The following is a 16,137-nucleotide window of genomic DNA, read 5'->3' on the forward strand; positions in this document are numbered from 1 at the left end:
AAATGCGATTGTCCACCTCACTCAGAATCCTAGTTTATTTGAAAGAGGACACCTGATTTTTACCACCAAACATATACAAAGCAGCAGTGTCACTAGGATAATTGTATTTAATCATTATTGATGCCATTCTGTCCTGTAGTGTTTGTTAGTATTTGATCCTGTCAGAAAGAAACTTGTATTATTTAACTGAAACTCATAAAAAGTATACAACTGCCGGTCACAATGCCCTTATCTAATGAACCCTGTATTACTTATTCCTTCACTGTTATCACACTGTTGGCAAATGGCAAAAAGAGCAAAAATCAGAAACAGAAAAAGGAATGTATTACAGGCTGGTCATTAAAATTGTTGTACACAAAACATTTATGGGTCTGACTTCCACTTTGGATTTTAAATTCTTTTGACTTCTGTTTTTATTAGACACAAAAAAACCGTTATTGTAAAATTAGACTGAAAATAAGGATGAATGGTATACACAAGGTCTTTAGTTGTTTTCAGGCTCTGCAGCCCTTTCTGGTTGTTGATTCGGCAGACTGTTGTTCTTGTGCCATTTCTAAAAGGCACAAAACAGTTACAGGGAGCCACACAATCCCTGAAGCAACAGTTATAGAAGTATGGTCATTGTCTGTCCTGGTCTAAGCAATACACACCTTGGCCATCACAACTGGACCAACACTTTCTTTTTTGTTTTTGTTTTTTTCTTTCAGTACCAAGCCCGAAGGGACTTGAAGAAAATGATGTTGAGTAAGTCAAGGCCCCCCTGTTACAAACATTACTTGTACTTCCAGAATCAGATGATCAGTTGATACATCATGATTCATAGGCCTTGTATAGCAGGGATTTCAAATGGGGACATAGTCCAAGGCTGTCTTTTCCTCTGGAATGGTGAAGTATCATCTACTCTTGTCCGACCCGGATGTGAGGATTGAGTAGTGGGTCAAGATTCGGGTCGTTTTCAGCCGATGCTCTACCCCATTTGGACATAAGTAAAATTAGGGTAAGGAAGCCTAACACACCGATTATTAGGATAATCAGAAACCGCTGTTTGGTGGAAGCTGGCCGGGACTTTGAACCTGTGCGGTTGCTGTAAAGGAAATAATCGCTTTAAGTAAACAAGGTCACAGAGTCAGCGTAGAGCAGAAAAACAGAGAATGTAACAGTATACAGGACAAAACCAACTTTGTAAGGGAACGTAAAAACGCACTGCCAGTTATCTCTAGAACAATGACATGACAGCCAGTCTTTTTTTTTTTACTGTACCTATATGAAGAGTAGCCAATCAGTTTAATAAAAAATAAAATGTAACAGGTAGCCTAGAAGGATAGAGAACTAGAATTAAATGTTACTTCAGCATAACGTCATAATTAGAGAAAACAAATAATGGAGGAAAACGAAAGGCTCAACTCAACAAGTCCAAACTGAAAGATAAGGATCCTTATTTTTAACCATATGATTATCATTTTTAAATCTTCACTGCATTCTGGAGCAGACAAGAATTGCTACTTGTTTTGAAAGTAAGGGTCCTTATCCTGGCTGGTGTATTAAAATTTGTGAACTGAGCCAAAAGGTCTGTCTGCAAGGATGGTGGATGACAGAATGCACATAACATTTTGGAAACTTGCCCATCCAAAGGCAAAGACATAATCACCATTTCTGGGCCCCTATCAATTATAAAGCACCATATTCACAACTGCTTAATAATTTTATAACACCTTATGTTCTAAATTTGTAGTCCTAGTGTGTGGGATTCCTGGCAGAACTACATTTCATGCATGGCAGCTGTGCACTACTGAATAACAGAGTGGTTGGTGTGTTGGGTTTGATGCAAGGCCTTGTAGGTGGCCCCAATCCACACTCCCTGCTATTCATTCTCACTCTCCAAGCAGTGGTTAAGGTTGTGGATCACAAATCAGTCAGTAGGGTGGCTGAAGGATGTAGGTAGGGTTCTAGTATTTATTTTCTTTGTTTTTGTTAAGTTTAAAATGGGCTTTCAGTGGGTTCCAGGCATTTGCATGCGTTTTTGATGCGTTCCAGAGCAGGTAAAATAGGGCCTGCTGCAGTTTTTTCACCTGCTCTGGATCTGCTCTGCAACTGCACGCTGCGATGTGAACGAGAGCAAAAAATACCATTGGAATACATTGGACGCAGTTTTGATCCGGTCTGCAACTGATCTGCTCTGCACCTGCTCCGCGCTTGGTGTGAACAAGGCCTTACACGCATAAATTGGATTCCTAACACACCAAAAATAATGAATGTACTATTTCTGGCAGAGCACCAAAACATATGTCAGTGCATTGCTGCAATCTGTATGCAAAGGTGTGTTGGGTGCTGTACATTTCTTTGCTGCCAGTCTCCAGATTCACCCACCTCTGAGAGAAAGCAAAGCAGGTCCACTGCAGCTACAGCACTACTTTCAAACCCAAACCATAACTCCAGCTTGCTGATTGGACAAAAAGATGATGAAGTCATCTCCGGCTTTCTTCTGCTGTCAGAACGTCCACTGCCATACTGGCCCTTAGTTTAGCTTAGTTATATTGTACACTCCCTTTTCATATTTGCCTGGAGTCGGCCTTTAATATCATAGTCCAAATGGAAAGTGCGGCTAAAACCCACAGATCCTAGAATTCATAAAATCAGATTCATGGTTGGCTGTTATGGGTCAATGCACAGCACCTGTTTTTATGAAGCCACACATCTGACAAAAATATTTTAAAAAGGAGAACTATGGGGTTAGGGCTTTTCCCCATAGTTCTTCTAAGGGTAATGGGAGGACACAAACTAGCGTCCTCCCGTCACCCTAAGCTCAGTATACCGCGGGCTACAGCTCGCGGTATACTGAGACGCAGCAGCTGAAACGGATCCCGACAATTATGTCTGGATCCGCCCAGCTGCGTGAGTGACAGCTGGCTCTGCCTATCTAGAGGCAGAGCCAGCTGTACCCGTCCGTTCCGCCAGTCAGCGCTGGAGGATCGGACAGGGGAGAGGGGAATCCAGTCCCTCCCCTGTCACGGCTCTCTGCCGGCACAGGATCGAGAAGTGAGCAAGCGCCGGTATGTGTTCGCTCACTTCCCGATCTACTGAGCCGACCTGTGACAGTTTCATTGTCACAGGTTGGCTAGAACTATGAGGATGGGTGAAAATCACTCACCTCATAGTTCTCCTTTAAAGCACTTTTATTAAAGGCACATTCCAGGAAAATATGAATATTTTAATTTAAACTCACTGAGGAGAGGTAGGCGGTTGCTCTGTTAACTAAACTTCTACAGTCGTTTGTATGCTCACCTTTTTCACAGCTATAAATCAGAACCTCCAAAAAACAAGCCAGCATATTCCAAGCATGGCCCTCTCTCCAAGCTGACTGTAGTCATACCTAAAATAGCACATTCTTTGCATGGAAAAAAACATGAATTTGACTACAACTTCAAGTAAGGTGTACTAAACTAACCGCAATATCCTTGCCAACCAGCTCAGCGTCGGCCTCCTCCGGTATTTGTCATCATCAAAATCAATCACTGCATCTTGGGAGCCAGCAACATCTCGAGTGTCATAGATTTTCCTAGGAGTGGAGGCTACAAAAGAAAAAATAACAAAAATCATTATAAGATTATATGAGCATTTAATCTATTTTATGCATGTCCTTTTCCTGTAAAAGCCTCCCTTGTGTAGACATACAAATGGCCTTAGACTGCTGCTAGGCGTTGCCATCTTGTATGTGATGTCATCAGCCCCAACACTCAGCGTTGTCACACTAGTGACATTTCACAGTATTCTCTACGCTTCTCCCCCTAAAGCTACTTAAATGGTTATGTAGGGAGGCGAGGGAAAGGATGGAAGATCTGGGTCAACAGAGAAAATAATTGGAAGAACTGGGTCAGCAGATAAAGTAATTGAACTTCCAGTAGAGGAGAGGGCTATGATGATGTACATGGAGGGAGAGGGCAGTGCTAGGGAACAGACTCTTGCTGGAGTAGATACATTTTCTAGCAAGCTCGAAGGCACATTGTAAGTGCATAAAAAATTTAAGGAAAGAAATAACTAAAAGATTTTACCCCCAACTATTTTCTATTCATTTGGTTTGCTAAATGTGTCTCCCCCTTCCACTGTCTATGCAACCCTTACAAACCCAGAAGGAAGTTGTATGACGTTGTATGTTGTTATTTGAGACTTCAAACTTTGTCTATTTGCCAATCTCTTCCAAAAATACAGTAGGATGAAAAAAGGACCCAGTAGTGCTCAGAGGCAGCTTTATACAACATATTTTATGGTCTGCTTAGCTTATCATGACACTAAAATGAGATTCCTGGCACAAAGAAATAAGTTAGGTAACCATAAAAGAACAAGAGGGCTTTTCCCCATAGTTCTCCTAAGGGTCACGGGAGGACACAAACTAGCGTCCTCCCGTCACCCTAAGCTCAGTAAACCGCGAGCTACAGCTTGCGGCATACTGAGAAGCCGCAGCCAGTACGGATCCCAACATTACTGTCTGGATCCACCCAGCTGCATGAGTGACATCTGGCTCTGCCTACTTAGAGGCAGAGCCAGCTGTACCCGCCCCCTCCCCCATTCAGCGCTCGAGGATCGGACAGGAGAGGAGAATCCCTGCAGGGAGCCGTGAGTGACAGTCACGGCTCTCTGCAGGGACAGGATCAAGAAGTGAGCGAGCGACGCTATGTGTTCGCTCACTTCCCGATCTATTGAGCCGACCTGTGACAGTTTCATTGTCACAGGTCGGCTAGAACTATGAGGCTGAGTGATTTTCACTTGCCTCATAGTTCTCCTTTTAAAGTGGGTAATTTTCTGTTCAGCTTATATTATTTAGAGGAAAATACATACTCTGTAAAACTCGATATTATCTTAAGCATGCGCTCTCTATACATTTCTTACAAAAAGCACACTCCAGGTTTGTGAAGATCTTGAAAACAGTGTAGAAACATGACTGCTTCTGTTTTTAAGACAAATAATGTTATGAATGTGGCAGGTTCTCTTCCAATACCCTATACAAGAACATTTTTCTGGTTATATCCTCTAAATGAAGCTCCTTGCGCCACTCTTACCTGCATTAAAAGCAACACTCTCTCCTTCAGTGTCTCCAATAATGACAGGATGGTCTTTTGATCCGTTTCCTGACAACCCGTGCTGTATAGGTTTGGGCACAGAGCTGTACATATACCCCGTTTGCTGTGCTGTTTCTGGACTTTCTGATTGGTGATCAGAGGATGCTGACAAGAAACCAAAAATGCAAGTTAAATACACAGAAACAATTATACAGCCTAGAGGTAATATTAGTAGGAGACATTTAATGGAAACTCACAGTTCACAACTGACCAGTCCCTGTAATCTGTGATGTCATGCTGGGAGACTTCATCTACAGGCTCTGCCTCTTCAATCTAGTAAAGATAAGGTAAGTGTGGAATAGGACACAGAGAGGGATACTACTTTTTTTATACTAAGTAGAATATAACATTTCGTAGCAGATAAAAGGCAAGGGAGAAAAGTGGATAAAGAGCTAAACAATGCATGTTTACCTTACAAATATAACAGGCTTTACTGAAAATGAAAAAGAAGGAAAAATGGATGAAGGTGTTGAAGTACTAAAATGTACCAAGCAATATGTATGTACAGGGGTGTGGAATTCCTTTTGCCCCCCGGGGACATGCAGTTCTGGGCGCTACGCGTAATTTTTTCCGTACATTTTGCCCTGCTTCGGGCAAGCAGAGCTAAAATGTACAGTGGGAAGCCCCAGCACTTGTACAAGCCTGTCTGTACCCCCTCCCTCCCTGCTCTACGGCAAATGAGCTCAGGATGGAGAGTGGGGAGCAGAGATAAGAATGTCCATTCTTCGCTCTGCTCTGTGAGACAGATGGTGCTGTAATCACAGCTCCACCTGTCTCAGCAGTCAGGAACTACACAGAAGATCTGTTCTGTTGGAGGGCAGGTTCCATAAAGAGAATCTGTCACCTCCAAACGATCACACAGGGGCTTGAAATCCCCTGTGTGATAGGAATAAAATTAGGTGAAAATAAAATAATAAAATATATAAAAATAAAAAATAAATAAAAGTGATAAAGTAAAAAAAAAACAAAAAAGTTAAAACCAACCCCGCTGCCACCGTCATCTGCATGCAAATAAATGCATGCAAAGGGCATTGTGTGTGTGTGTGTGTGCAAAGTGAGGAAGTAAAAAATAAAACCAACTCTGTTACCTCCTGCCATCTGCATGCAGATAAACACACGTGTAGGACATTGTGTGCGTGCGTTAAGTGCTGCCGCCATTCCACCATGTGCCATATTGTGGTAGCCAGGCAGTAGAACTCCGTTAGGGCCGGTTCACAACAAACAGCATTCCAGAGGGGTCAGCGCACTCCAGTTGGCTCCCTGCTTTCAGCATTGCAGATCGCATTGGACCGGAACACAGGCAATAATGTGCCATGTGTTTGGGTGCGGGCAAATGCACTGCGGGCGGGGGTCGTGGCTGCGGTTCCATTGACTTCCATGCACCGCCATGCCCCTTTCCGCCCCTGAAACGCGCGGAGCTGGCCGGAGTGCGATACAGTGCGTTCCAGAGGGTGACCGCTCTGGAAAGCACTGTTTGTGGTGTGAACCGGCCCTGACACGCACAATGTACATTAAAGGGTAAGTTCACTTTCCCGGGTAATTTGGGAAAAATCTGTCCCCGTCTCCCCAACCCGCTATACTTACCTTTCATCGAACAGTCCTTTCCCTCCGCCAGTATGAGGGAACAATCTGTACTAGGTACTGATGTCCAGTGCAGCCCTGCGCTATGCATTTTGAATTTTGTTCGCACTGACCAATGAGAAGTGCTTCTTAGCACAGTTAAATACGGTTTTGAGTAAAACTATTTTTTTGTATCGGGACAACTAGATTGTCATGAGGGACAAGTAGATTGGGCCCCCGCTCTAGTCCTTTGGCAAGTACTTTTAAAAAAAATTTCCACACCCCTGACAAATAAATGGAAAAGAAAAAATACATAACTTGTGACTTACCAAAGGAAGGCCTAGCCCCGCTCTAGCCCAGTTGACCTGTGAGAGTTTATCCCGCAGAGTGGAGGCCACTGGGCTGACAAGATTGCTGGGGGGAAAGATGGGTCCCTGGCAGCTTGGGCATTGGTACCCCGCGGGTGCTGTGTTCAGTGGCAACTGAGAGGCCAGATCATTCAGGCAGGACCAGTGAAATAAATCTGATTCAGCAAAGAAAAGTTATTAAAAAAAAGAAAATCCTTTATAGGTGCATTCATGGAGATGGCAATGTTTGTACAACAGGTAAATACAACAAAACCGAGCAAAAACAACAAGATACTCTCTTCTTGTAACATAAAGCTACAAAAGCTCATACCATAACACACAAGGCGTACAGTCTCCTTAGATGAAAGCAGTGTGTTGCAAAGACGACAGTTTGGGTTGTAATCACTGTCCTGAAGCCACTGTAGGTATGACTGAACGATACACTGAAAAAAAATATTACACATTTCAGAGAAGGTGGAGAGAGCGAAGAATGATTATTCTATGGCCATAATCCTGCATAGCTAGTAACACCATAAAATAAGAATCCGAACAACCTTGGTATAGGGTTGTACTCTAAGCTGGTGGGAGGATGGAATGGAAACAATGGCTTACTTCCACCCTGATGTCAAAATGTTGTGGGTGGACTTTTATTGGGTAGTGAAAAGACCATCAAAGGTGACATTCCAGGCATTATTTTAATAAAAAACATGATTGCTGTTTTCTCTCTCATTTCTCATAACTACAAATGTCATCTTATACATTATCACGTAAAATAAAGCATTTAAAGGAAACTCCACTTTCATTAAAACATTTAATACAGCATATAAAATTGCGACACATGCTTTTTTGGAAGATATAAATATTAAAATGTGCTTTCCATTCCAATCTGAAGCTGCTGTCATTTTCTAAAACTTGGCACACACATTTTCCAAGAAATTTGCACTAACATAGTAACATTTTAGGCTTCTCTTGAGAATAGAGAATTTATTTTTTGGGAAATAATCCCTAAGGATTAGTTACTTCTAAAGCTGCCCATACACCTTGCGATCATCGGACGAAACTTTTCGTCCGATGATCGAAACGTCATACGATTTTCGCACGGCGGCCCTATCCTGCCCCGATTATCGCAAGGTTCAATCAGCAGTAATTAAAACTAAAAAAAACAATAAGGTGATCAGCGCCAGTAGGTGAAATGTGAAAATAACAGCTACCAAGCACTAAGGATATAAATAAATATCTGGAAAATTTGAAAAACAATATTGTGCCGAGCTAATATTCATACACATCTAAGGCTGGGCACACACCTTACAACCATCGCAAGACTTTTGTCTTGCGATGGTTGTAAGGTACTTAAAAAAACGTACGATCTGCCTATGTTGCATAGGCAGATCGTACTTGCGATGATCGCAAGCCACGCCCCCTAAGGGGCGGGCTTCCGATGACCGCAATGCCGAACGGGCCGTACGGCTGTTATCGCACAGACATGCTACAAACCCGCCGAACATCGTACGATGCTCGGCGGGTTTTCGAACATGTCCGTAAGTTTAAAGTCGTGCGACCTTACAGTAGTAGAGGTCGCACGGCTTCCACACACCTTACGATCATCGTACGATCGCGGGATTTCCCGCGATTATCGTACGATAATCGTAAGGTGTGTGGGGACCCTTAGCTGGCACAATATTGTTTTTCTCATAGTAATTAAAAGAAAGCACCTGGACGAATTACGGTAATCGAACGCACGCATTTTCATCGGCGCATGAGCAGTGTAAATCATACGAATTTTGACGGACAGAAACGCCACCAACCTTCGGAAAATCATACCATCAACCGAAGTTTTCTAACTTGCTGGTTAGTCAAAAGTCGATCGATTGTACAGTATTTGCGGTTGTACACCGCCCATCAACTTTACGAATATCGGACGAAAACGCGATCGCATGCAAAAATCAGCCGATATTCCTAGGTCTATGGGCACCTTAAAAAGGGATACCGGCACTGCAACATTCCTCATTAGAACACTGAAAGTGCACCAGGTGATAATAACGAAGACCGTCCTATGCAGGAGTCAGTCTGGAAAGGACATGCTGCAACAAACAGCTTTTTCTTCACAATGGAAAAAGGTCGGAATCTGTTACAAAGTTTGTTAAAATTCTTGCAATGTAAATTGATCAGGGGTTGTTTGTTTACTTAGCAAAAGTGAAGTTGCACTTTAACACAAAAGAAAGGTAAAAGGGAGGTTTTAGTCATTATCAATTTATGCACCTGAACATTGTTGCTGAACATTGTTGCTGAAAACAAATTATAAAGTTACGCTGTGTTCTAAACTGTCACAAGTCATGAATAGGAGTCTCCCAGCGGTGCTTGCATGAATGATATCTGTCTGACTGCATCAGGATTTCCTGTATACTTGGGTAAACATTTGGTGTGCATACAAGTAAATGGCCACAGGTGAAAGGTGATACCGCTTCTCTATTTCTGCATCTCAATAGAGTGAAAAAAAACACCTTTTCACAGTGGATCTAAAGTTCATAAAATACGTTTGGGTCTGCCTGTCCCATGCTGGAAACATCTAAATACTTACCTGTCACCCATTCCACTTCTCCTCTTGGTCCAACAGGGCAGTGATTCCCTGTTACTCCCTCACCAAGGAAGATCTGGAAACAAGAGAGGTAGAGAGACTGATTGGTTGCTCAGACAGAAGCAGCCAATCAATGATACTGTATCTCCCTTTTCCAATCCCTTAGCCAAGTCTTGGTTCCACCATAAAGAGCCTCTTTAGCTCCTAAAGGTCACGCTACATGGGACATTTCATGGCTGCTCTAAAGAGTTCAGTGATTCCATTGGCCCGGTGAGTGGAAACTCACAGAGGAGAATTTATCAAAACTGGAGCAGACACAATCTGGAGCAGCTGTCCTTAGCAATCAATCGGCTTCTCTCTTCAGTTTGTACCGTTAAGTTTTGAAATTGGTTGCCATGAGCAACTGCTTTTGTCTGCTCCTGTTTTGATAAATTTCCCTTTCAATATTTTATCAATATTGTGCCACATACAGATTGCAGTAGTCGGAAGTTATTTATGTCCTGTATAATTTTAAATGACAGTCTGCAACTCTTTTAAAGGGCACCTGTCACAAGAGAACTAATGTTGGCTGCCATTATTGATGTCTGCCTCTGAAAATGCTGCCATGTTATCACTTTGAACGTAATGCTTTCACACACCACTGAGCCAGAACAAGTGTATGGATATGATAGTCTGATTTCTTTTGCTGCATGTTTAATCGAATGCATGTGACTCAGAGGTAATAAAGCCAGGGAACTAGCATTGCTAGAAGGACGCCAGCCATGGCAGCTCGCTTATTTCTCTCATGGCAGGTGTACTTAAAAGGCGGTGCCCAAATTCAAAACCCACACACAGGTATAGGAACTGTGTTCCATCTTGTCTTGAATTGTATTGTAATTGTAGTGTCTTCCTTATATTGTAAAGCGCTGGGCAAACTGTTGGTGCTATATAAGTCCTGTATAATAATAATAATAAGTTTTATTTGGATGGTTACTAGCAGACCGACTGAATGCTCTTACCTTGGCATGATTGGCTACAAGACAGTGTTCACAAACATTGACCCGGTGCTCAAAGCAAAAAAGATTTGTCACTTTCCTCTTTGGACATTTGCAAAGACCCATAATGGCGGAGGCACCTGCAGAAATGTAAGGAAAACACACATCAGAGCTTCAGAAATACATAGAAACCTGTGATTTTGGTAAAATTACATAACAGTCAACAGGATTTCCAGGGAGCAATCAAGCAAATTGACCATTTACTTGGCCAGAGTTCAGCATCAGGAAAGGTAATGTTCCAAATCATCTGGACAAAACCCTCCCATTATATTAAACTATCCAACTGTAAAAAGTTTAGAAGCAGCATCAGACACATCTGAAATTAATATAAACAGTGAAACATCCGTTTGATTGAATTAAAGTACCTCGATCAACTAGTGTGACCAGTCACCTATATGATGACACGGCCCACAGGCACACCTCTAAATTACTGGGGAGTAATTACTTATATGCAGGTACATTGGGCTGAATACTGTATAAAACCAGACTGAATTGGATTTATTTATAATCTTTATTAGGCATTTGATTTTCTATAAAATAAAATTGGGGTTCTTAGTACGCAACATTATGATTAAAAGGGTAAGGCATTCCCAAATAGATATTTTAGTTATGGGTGGAGATGGTGCTGGGCTGAATCACCTGCTGTCAAGTTTATAAGCCAGAAAAACTCACCGTGTGCCCTGAGGTCAGAAGAGTAAAGTCCCTTGTCACAAGGTGGAAATAAATCACAGAGAAACACAAAAGGTTTTTGTTTTCTGGCTACTAAATGCAAAAGAAATCCCCTGGTATCCGCTCCCAGAGAACTCTGGGGGAAAATGTATTACCTGTCACATACACCCTTCAGTGGGGTTACCTCAGCACTGCAAGGGTTAACTGCTCATTTTGTTTTAGGTGCTAAAAAAAGTTATACTCACCCAAACTGCTGAGATGACTCCCTGCTTCTCTGGTCACTGAAGTGTCTCCTCCTCCACTGCACAGATTTAAGGCCTTGACACACTGCACGTGAAGCCGCGCGGAGCGGTGGCACGCTGCCTTTGCGAGCAGTGTGTCATGTCATTTTATCCTCGGCAGCTCAGCTTGCGAGAGCTCGCGTAGCTGAGCGTGCCAAGATGAAAAATGTCATCTTCAGCCAGTCGGCTCGCGCGTATAAACCAGCGCGTCGGCATATAACAGCTGGCTGGTTGTTACTGACGAGCCGATTGGCTGAAGGTGCAGTCAATCATCTGACTGCACTCAGCTCACACACTCCACACAAAGCTCCGTGCCGGATAGCTTTGCTTCGCTCTGCACGGCTTTGCGTGTAGTGTGTCACGGCCTTAAATGTTCCTCAGCCTCCTCGTGAACGTGATGACCCAAGGATTCATAGACCACTACAGAGGAGAGGGAAGAGAGGCTCTGGGGACCGGTCTAAGAGCAAGCAGGCGCGAATGATTGGGTGAGTATAACTTTTTTTTTTTTTTTACACCTAGACACAAACGAGCAGTTAACCCGTGCAGTGCAGGGATAGCCCCACTGCAAGAACCGGAGTTCTTCTTCAAGTAAGACAAATTTTAATTGGCTGAAATGTTCATGCTCACAACGTTCCTTATTGCTCACCTGCCCCGTTGTGAACATTCCTTTGCTTAACAGAACCCAACAAGAAGATATCAATGTGTCACAATAGACAGAGCAGATGTAACACATGGTGACCTCTATGAACAGGCCTACGGGTGAAACATGTGAGAGGTTGTAGCTGGTTGGGGGTGTGCAGTGCTGGTATTTGCTGCTTTACAGGGGCGTCCCGAGGCTGGGTGACACCCAGAGCGGTAACCGAGTGTCACCCCGCCGAGACGTCACTGCGAATGCGCGTGACGTCATCGCGCACGCGCGTCAGTATGCTGATACCTGCCGGTGGCCATCTTGGTGATGGACGCCAGCAGAGAGAGGAGGGGACAGTCACCCGGCGGGATAAGGTATGCCGCCGGGTCCCCTCCTCTCTCCTGATACTGTCGGGCGTTCGGTCCATGACCGAGCGCCCGACTTTTCAGAGGGGGGGTGACACCAAAATGACTGTGAGTCATTTTGTTGTCACCCCTCCAATGGTGGCACCCCCCGCGTGACGCCACTGGCTTTATACACTTTTATTCACTGTATTCATAAAATCTGAAGTATTGGAATTCTCTGGATAGTGCGGTCTGTTCGTATACTACTACATTGCAAGGTGGAGACGCACCTATTAGACCAGCTCCTGTGGCGGCCTGATGGCGGCTGAGGAATTGGAGCGGTGAGATTTCATTTGGCTTTACACATGGTGTTAGTATGTTTGCATAGTGCCTATCCACTTGGTAACAGCAGAATATGGTGCAAAATACATTTGGCTGATCCTGCTTCTTATCATAAAAGCTTCCCTTACACGGCAAGATTGGCTAATGATCTTATGTCTGTAGGCCCTCCCCAGAATGTTACTAGACATGCAATTCAGTTCCACAGGAAACTTCCCATGAGATTGAAAGTGCAGAGGTGTGAAATGGACCCATAGCGGGGGCCCAAGCTACTTGTCCCTCATGACAATCTACTTGTCCTGATACAAAAAATAATTTTAAATAAACCATATTTAACCATGCGAAGAAGAGCTTCTCATTAGACAGCACAGTCACCTGACCTTGCTGACCAACGAGTACTCGTAATTTGCGAGCGAAATTCTAAATCCATAAAGCAGGGCTGCGCTGGATGGCAGTATAGGGTACAGATAGTACACCCGTACTGGTGGAGATGGACCGTGCACCGAAAGGCAAGAATAGTGCTGGGGGAGGGAATGTGGGTAGAGGGGGCCAGATTTGAGCGGGTAATTCCATTTTCCCAAATTACTTGGGAAAGTGAACTTACCCTTTAACGCACATTGTGCATGATAGAGAGCGCTGCTTATTCACATGCAAATGGAGGCGGAGCTGGGGTTGATTTTTTATTTTTATTGTTTTTTACTTTATCACTTCTTTTTTTTATTTTATTTTTTACTGTTGTATCAATTACTATCGCACAGGGGTTAACAAGCCCCTATGTGATAGTGCTTGGAGGTGACAGATTCTCCTGATGGAACCTGCCCTCCCAACACAGAACATTGTACACAGAACATTGTGCAAATCCATTGTGCTCGATTCTGTGCAGCCTGTGACAGCTGAGACAACTCTGCTGCCATTAAAAATACTTACATTTTCAGTGCTTTTACCTGTAAGTTTTTAAGTTGGTGACAGGATCTCTCCAAAGTTTATTTCCACCTTTGCAGCCAAATTAAAATAACACTAGACATGTAAATTTCGTTTTGTTCCGAATGAATATCCGTACCTATTTCTTTAAATTCAGACATTTCAATGCATCCGAATTTCAACACTTCCAAATGCAAACAAATCCGAATGGTCAGTGAAAGAAAATTTGGATCCATTCGAATTTCATTCAAAACAAGCTAAATCGGACATGTGACTGTTCTCTGGCCAATCAGATTTATTTTTGGCTGTTGGGGGGTTGTATTACAGGCGCAGTCATGTAACTTCCTGTTGTGGATTGTTCCAAAACGAAAATTCGGACGGATCCAAAATCCGTATAACGGACCAAATTTCGCATCCTAAATCTAAATAATGATCCGGAATCCAAAAGAAATAAAAATCTGAATAGATCCGAAGCTAAAAAAAATAGTTTGTAGGGTTACATGTCTAAATAACACCCATTTAATATTTGTCACTCGTTCCCATTCACATAGCACAAAATGCTGCTTACCTTTTACTTGTTCTTTTTTGAAAACTCCACAACTGAAGTTCTCCCATTCTATGTTAAACCCCATTCACACTGCGCAATTCGCAAATCGCGCGTTTGTCGCGCGATATCGCGCAAATGCTTGCATTGAGCAAGCTCGAATCGTGGCAAAATCCGCTCCAAAAAGGGTCCTCCTGTAGCGACGCACGACCCGCGACAGCAGTACCCTTTGCCCCATTGCCAAGCATTGGAGAGCGATATCGCGCGGTAAATAGCCGCGATATCGCGGGAATTACCGCGCAATAAATCGCTCAGTGTGAACGGGGCCTAATGTTAAGTAGGGGACTGGTGAGTTGTGCTTTCCATTGTTAACCCTGTGGGTACTGTGTTGTCAGTTGTAAACTAGATCTGTCTGTCCTAACAAAGGTTTGGGTTCAGCACTGTAGGTTAACGCACTTTATCTCAGTCTGTCTCCACTTTGTCCCCCTCCACATCCACCTAGAAATGAATCAGTAGCTCACTGCCCAGAGGTCTGCTCCAAAAAAATCAACTAGAAAGGTACAAATTATTTTTAGGTATGCTGTGTGAATGGGAACACATAACAAACATATGGGGGGGCACTCAGCCCATAGTAGGCCAATGCCCACTATCAGCTGCTGCAGCTGAGAAAAGTCACAACAATATTGTCTAGATCCACTCTGGATGCCTAGCTGACAACTGTCTCTGCCTCTGTGTGTGTGTGGCTGAGAGCAAGAGCCGTGCCCACCCCCTCCCAGGCCTGTAGCTCCATCCAGCACTGGAGGACAAGAGAGGGGAGAATCCCTGAGGGGCAATGACTGACAGTCACTGCTCTTCACTGGTAGTGGAGACTGAGAGCCGACTGATCAGTGGTCACATGATCCCTCAGCTCTCAGTGTAAGAGGCGGTGGGGGAGCGGTGCAGTGTATGACGCCGGCTGTAAGTATAGGGGACAGTATGTTATAATCACCCCGAACGTCTCCTTTAAGTCAGATTCTGGATGGACATGTCAGTGCTGTTTATATCTATGACTACCTGCAGAACAAGCCATGCACCCCGCCCAGCCAATCTGTGATCACACACACTGTACAATTCAAGCCATTTGCTGGTATTTTTTCTAGGGTAAGCTCCGGCCATAGGTGTGTGGTTGTGCTCTTCCTGCCATCTGTGCTGTCATTAATATCTGATCACTGTGTGATGTCAATCTGCCAACTTCAGGTGTCCTAAGCAAGTCTCCCCCACTTAGTAGAACCCCACTGCCACCCTGACTTCCATGAGAACATGTTTCAGTGAGGTATTAAACAGGGATCTATTGTCTTCACACAACAGGCGTCTGCTGTCCCCAGGCACCCCATATAAACATCACAACGAATCCACTGCAGGAAGCAATAGTAAAGCAATCGATTTCCCATGTATCTTACCTCAAAATGCCAGGGTCAGAACCGCCCCTCCGCCCTTCCTCTTCTCCCTGCTTCTTAATCTTGCAGTATTCTGCCTCTTCTGTATGCTAAGACTCCCCTAACCTCCCCGTCACCTCTTCCTACTCGTCATATAAGCGCTGCCGACTTTTTTCTTATTTTTTCCACAATCTGACTTCTGTCTGCCACGTCTCTTCCGGGTGACGGTGACAGTGACAGGCGTACGGCGCAGCGCCGAACACGTCACTTCTGCCACACGCAACATGGCGGCGCATGGAATTCTTCACGTCACTTCCTGTTCCGGGGACAGAGCGGGCGCGGGCATTTTGAACGACTTCGAATGGT

The 16,137-nt window shown here is 43.9% G+C and overlaps 1 protein-coding gene across 1 annotated transcript; it reads right to left on the reverse strand.

Moving 5' to 3' along the window:
• Window positions 1-491: 491 nt before the first annotated feature.
• On the reverse strand, window positions 492-16,019 carry ZFPL1 (zinc finger protein like 1). Its single transcript, XM_018554294.1, has 8 exons — window positions 15,794-16,019; window positions 10,595-10,708; window positions 7,353-7,464; window positions 7,004-7,197; window positions 5,312-5,387; window positions 5,055-5,219; window positions 3,446-3,569; window positions 492-1,084 (listed from the first exon to the last, which is right to left on the reverse strand). Exons 2-8 carry the CDS (start codon window positions 10,694-10,696, stop codon window positions 898-900), a joined length of 960 nt encoding a protein of 319 aa, XP_018409796.1. The 5' UTR covers window positions 10,697-10,708; window positions 15,794-16,019; the 3' UTR covers window positions 492-897.
• Between the last annotated feature and the right edge of the window lie 118 nt (window positions 16,020-16,137).

Source organism: Nanorana parkeri, unplaced genomic scaffold (genome assembly GCF_000935625.1).
Source record: "Nanorana parkeri isolate BGI_ZX_2015 unplaced genomic scaffold, ASM93562v1 scaffold153, whole genome shotgun sequence".
Lineage (NCBI taxonomy): Eukaryota > Metazoa > Chordata > Amphibia > Anura > Dicroglossidae > Nanorana > Nanorana parkeri.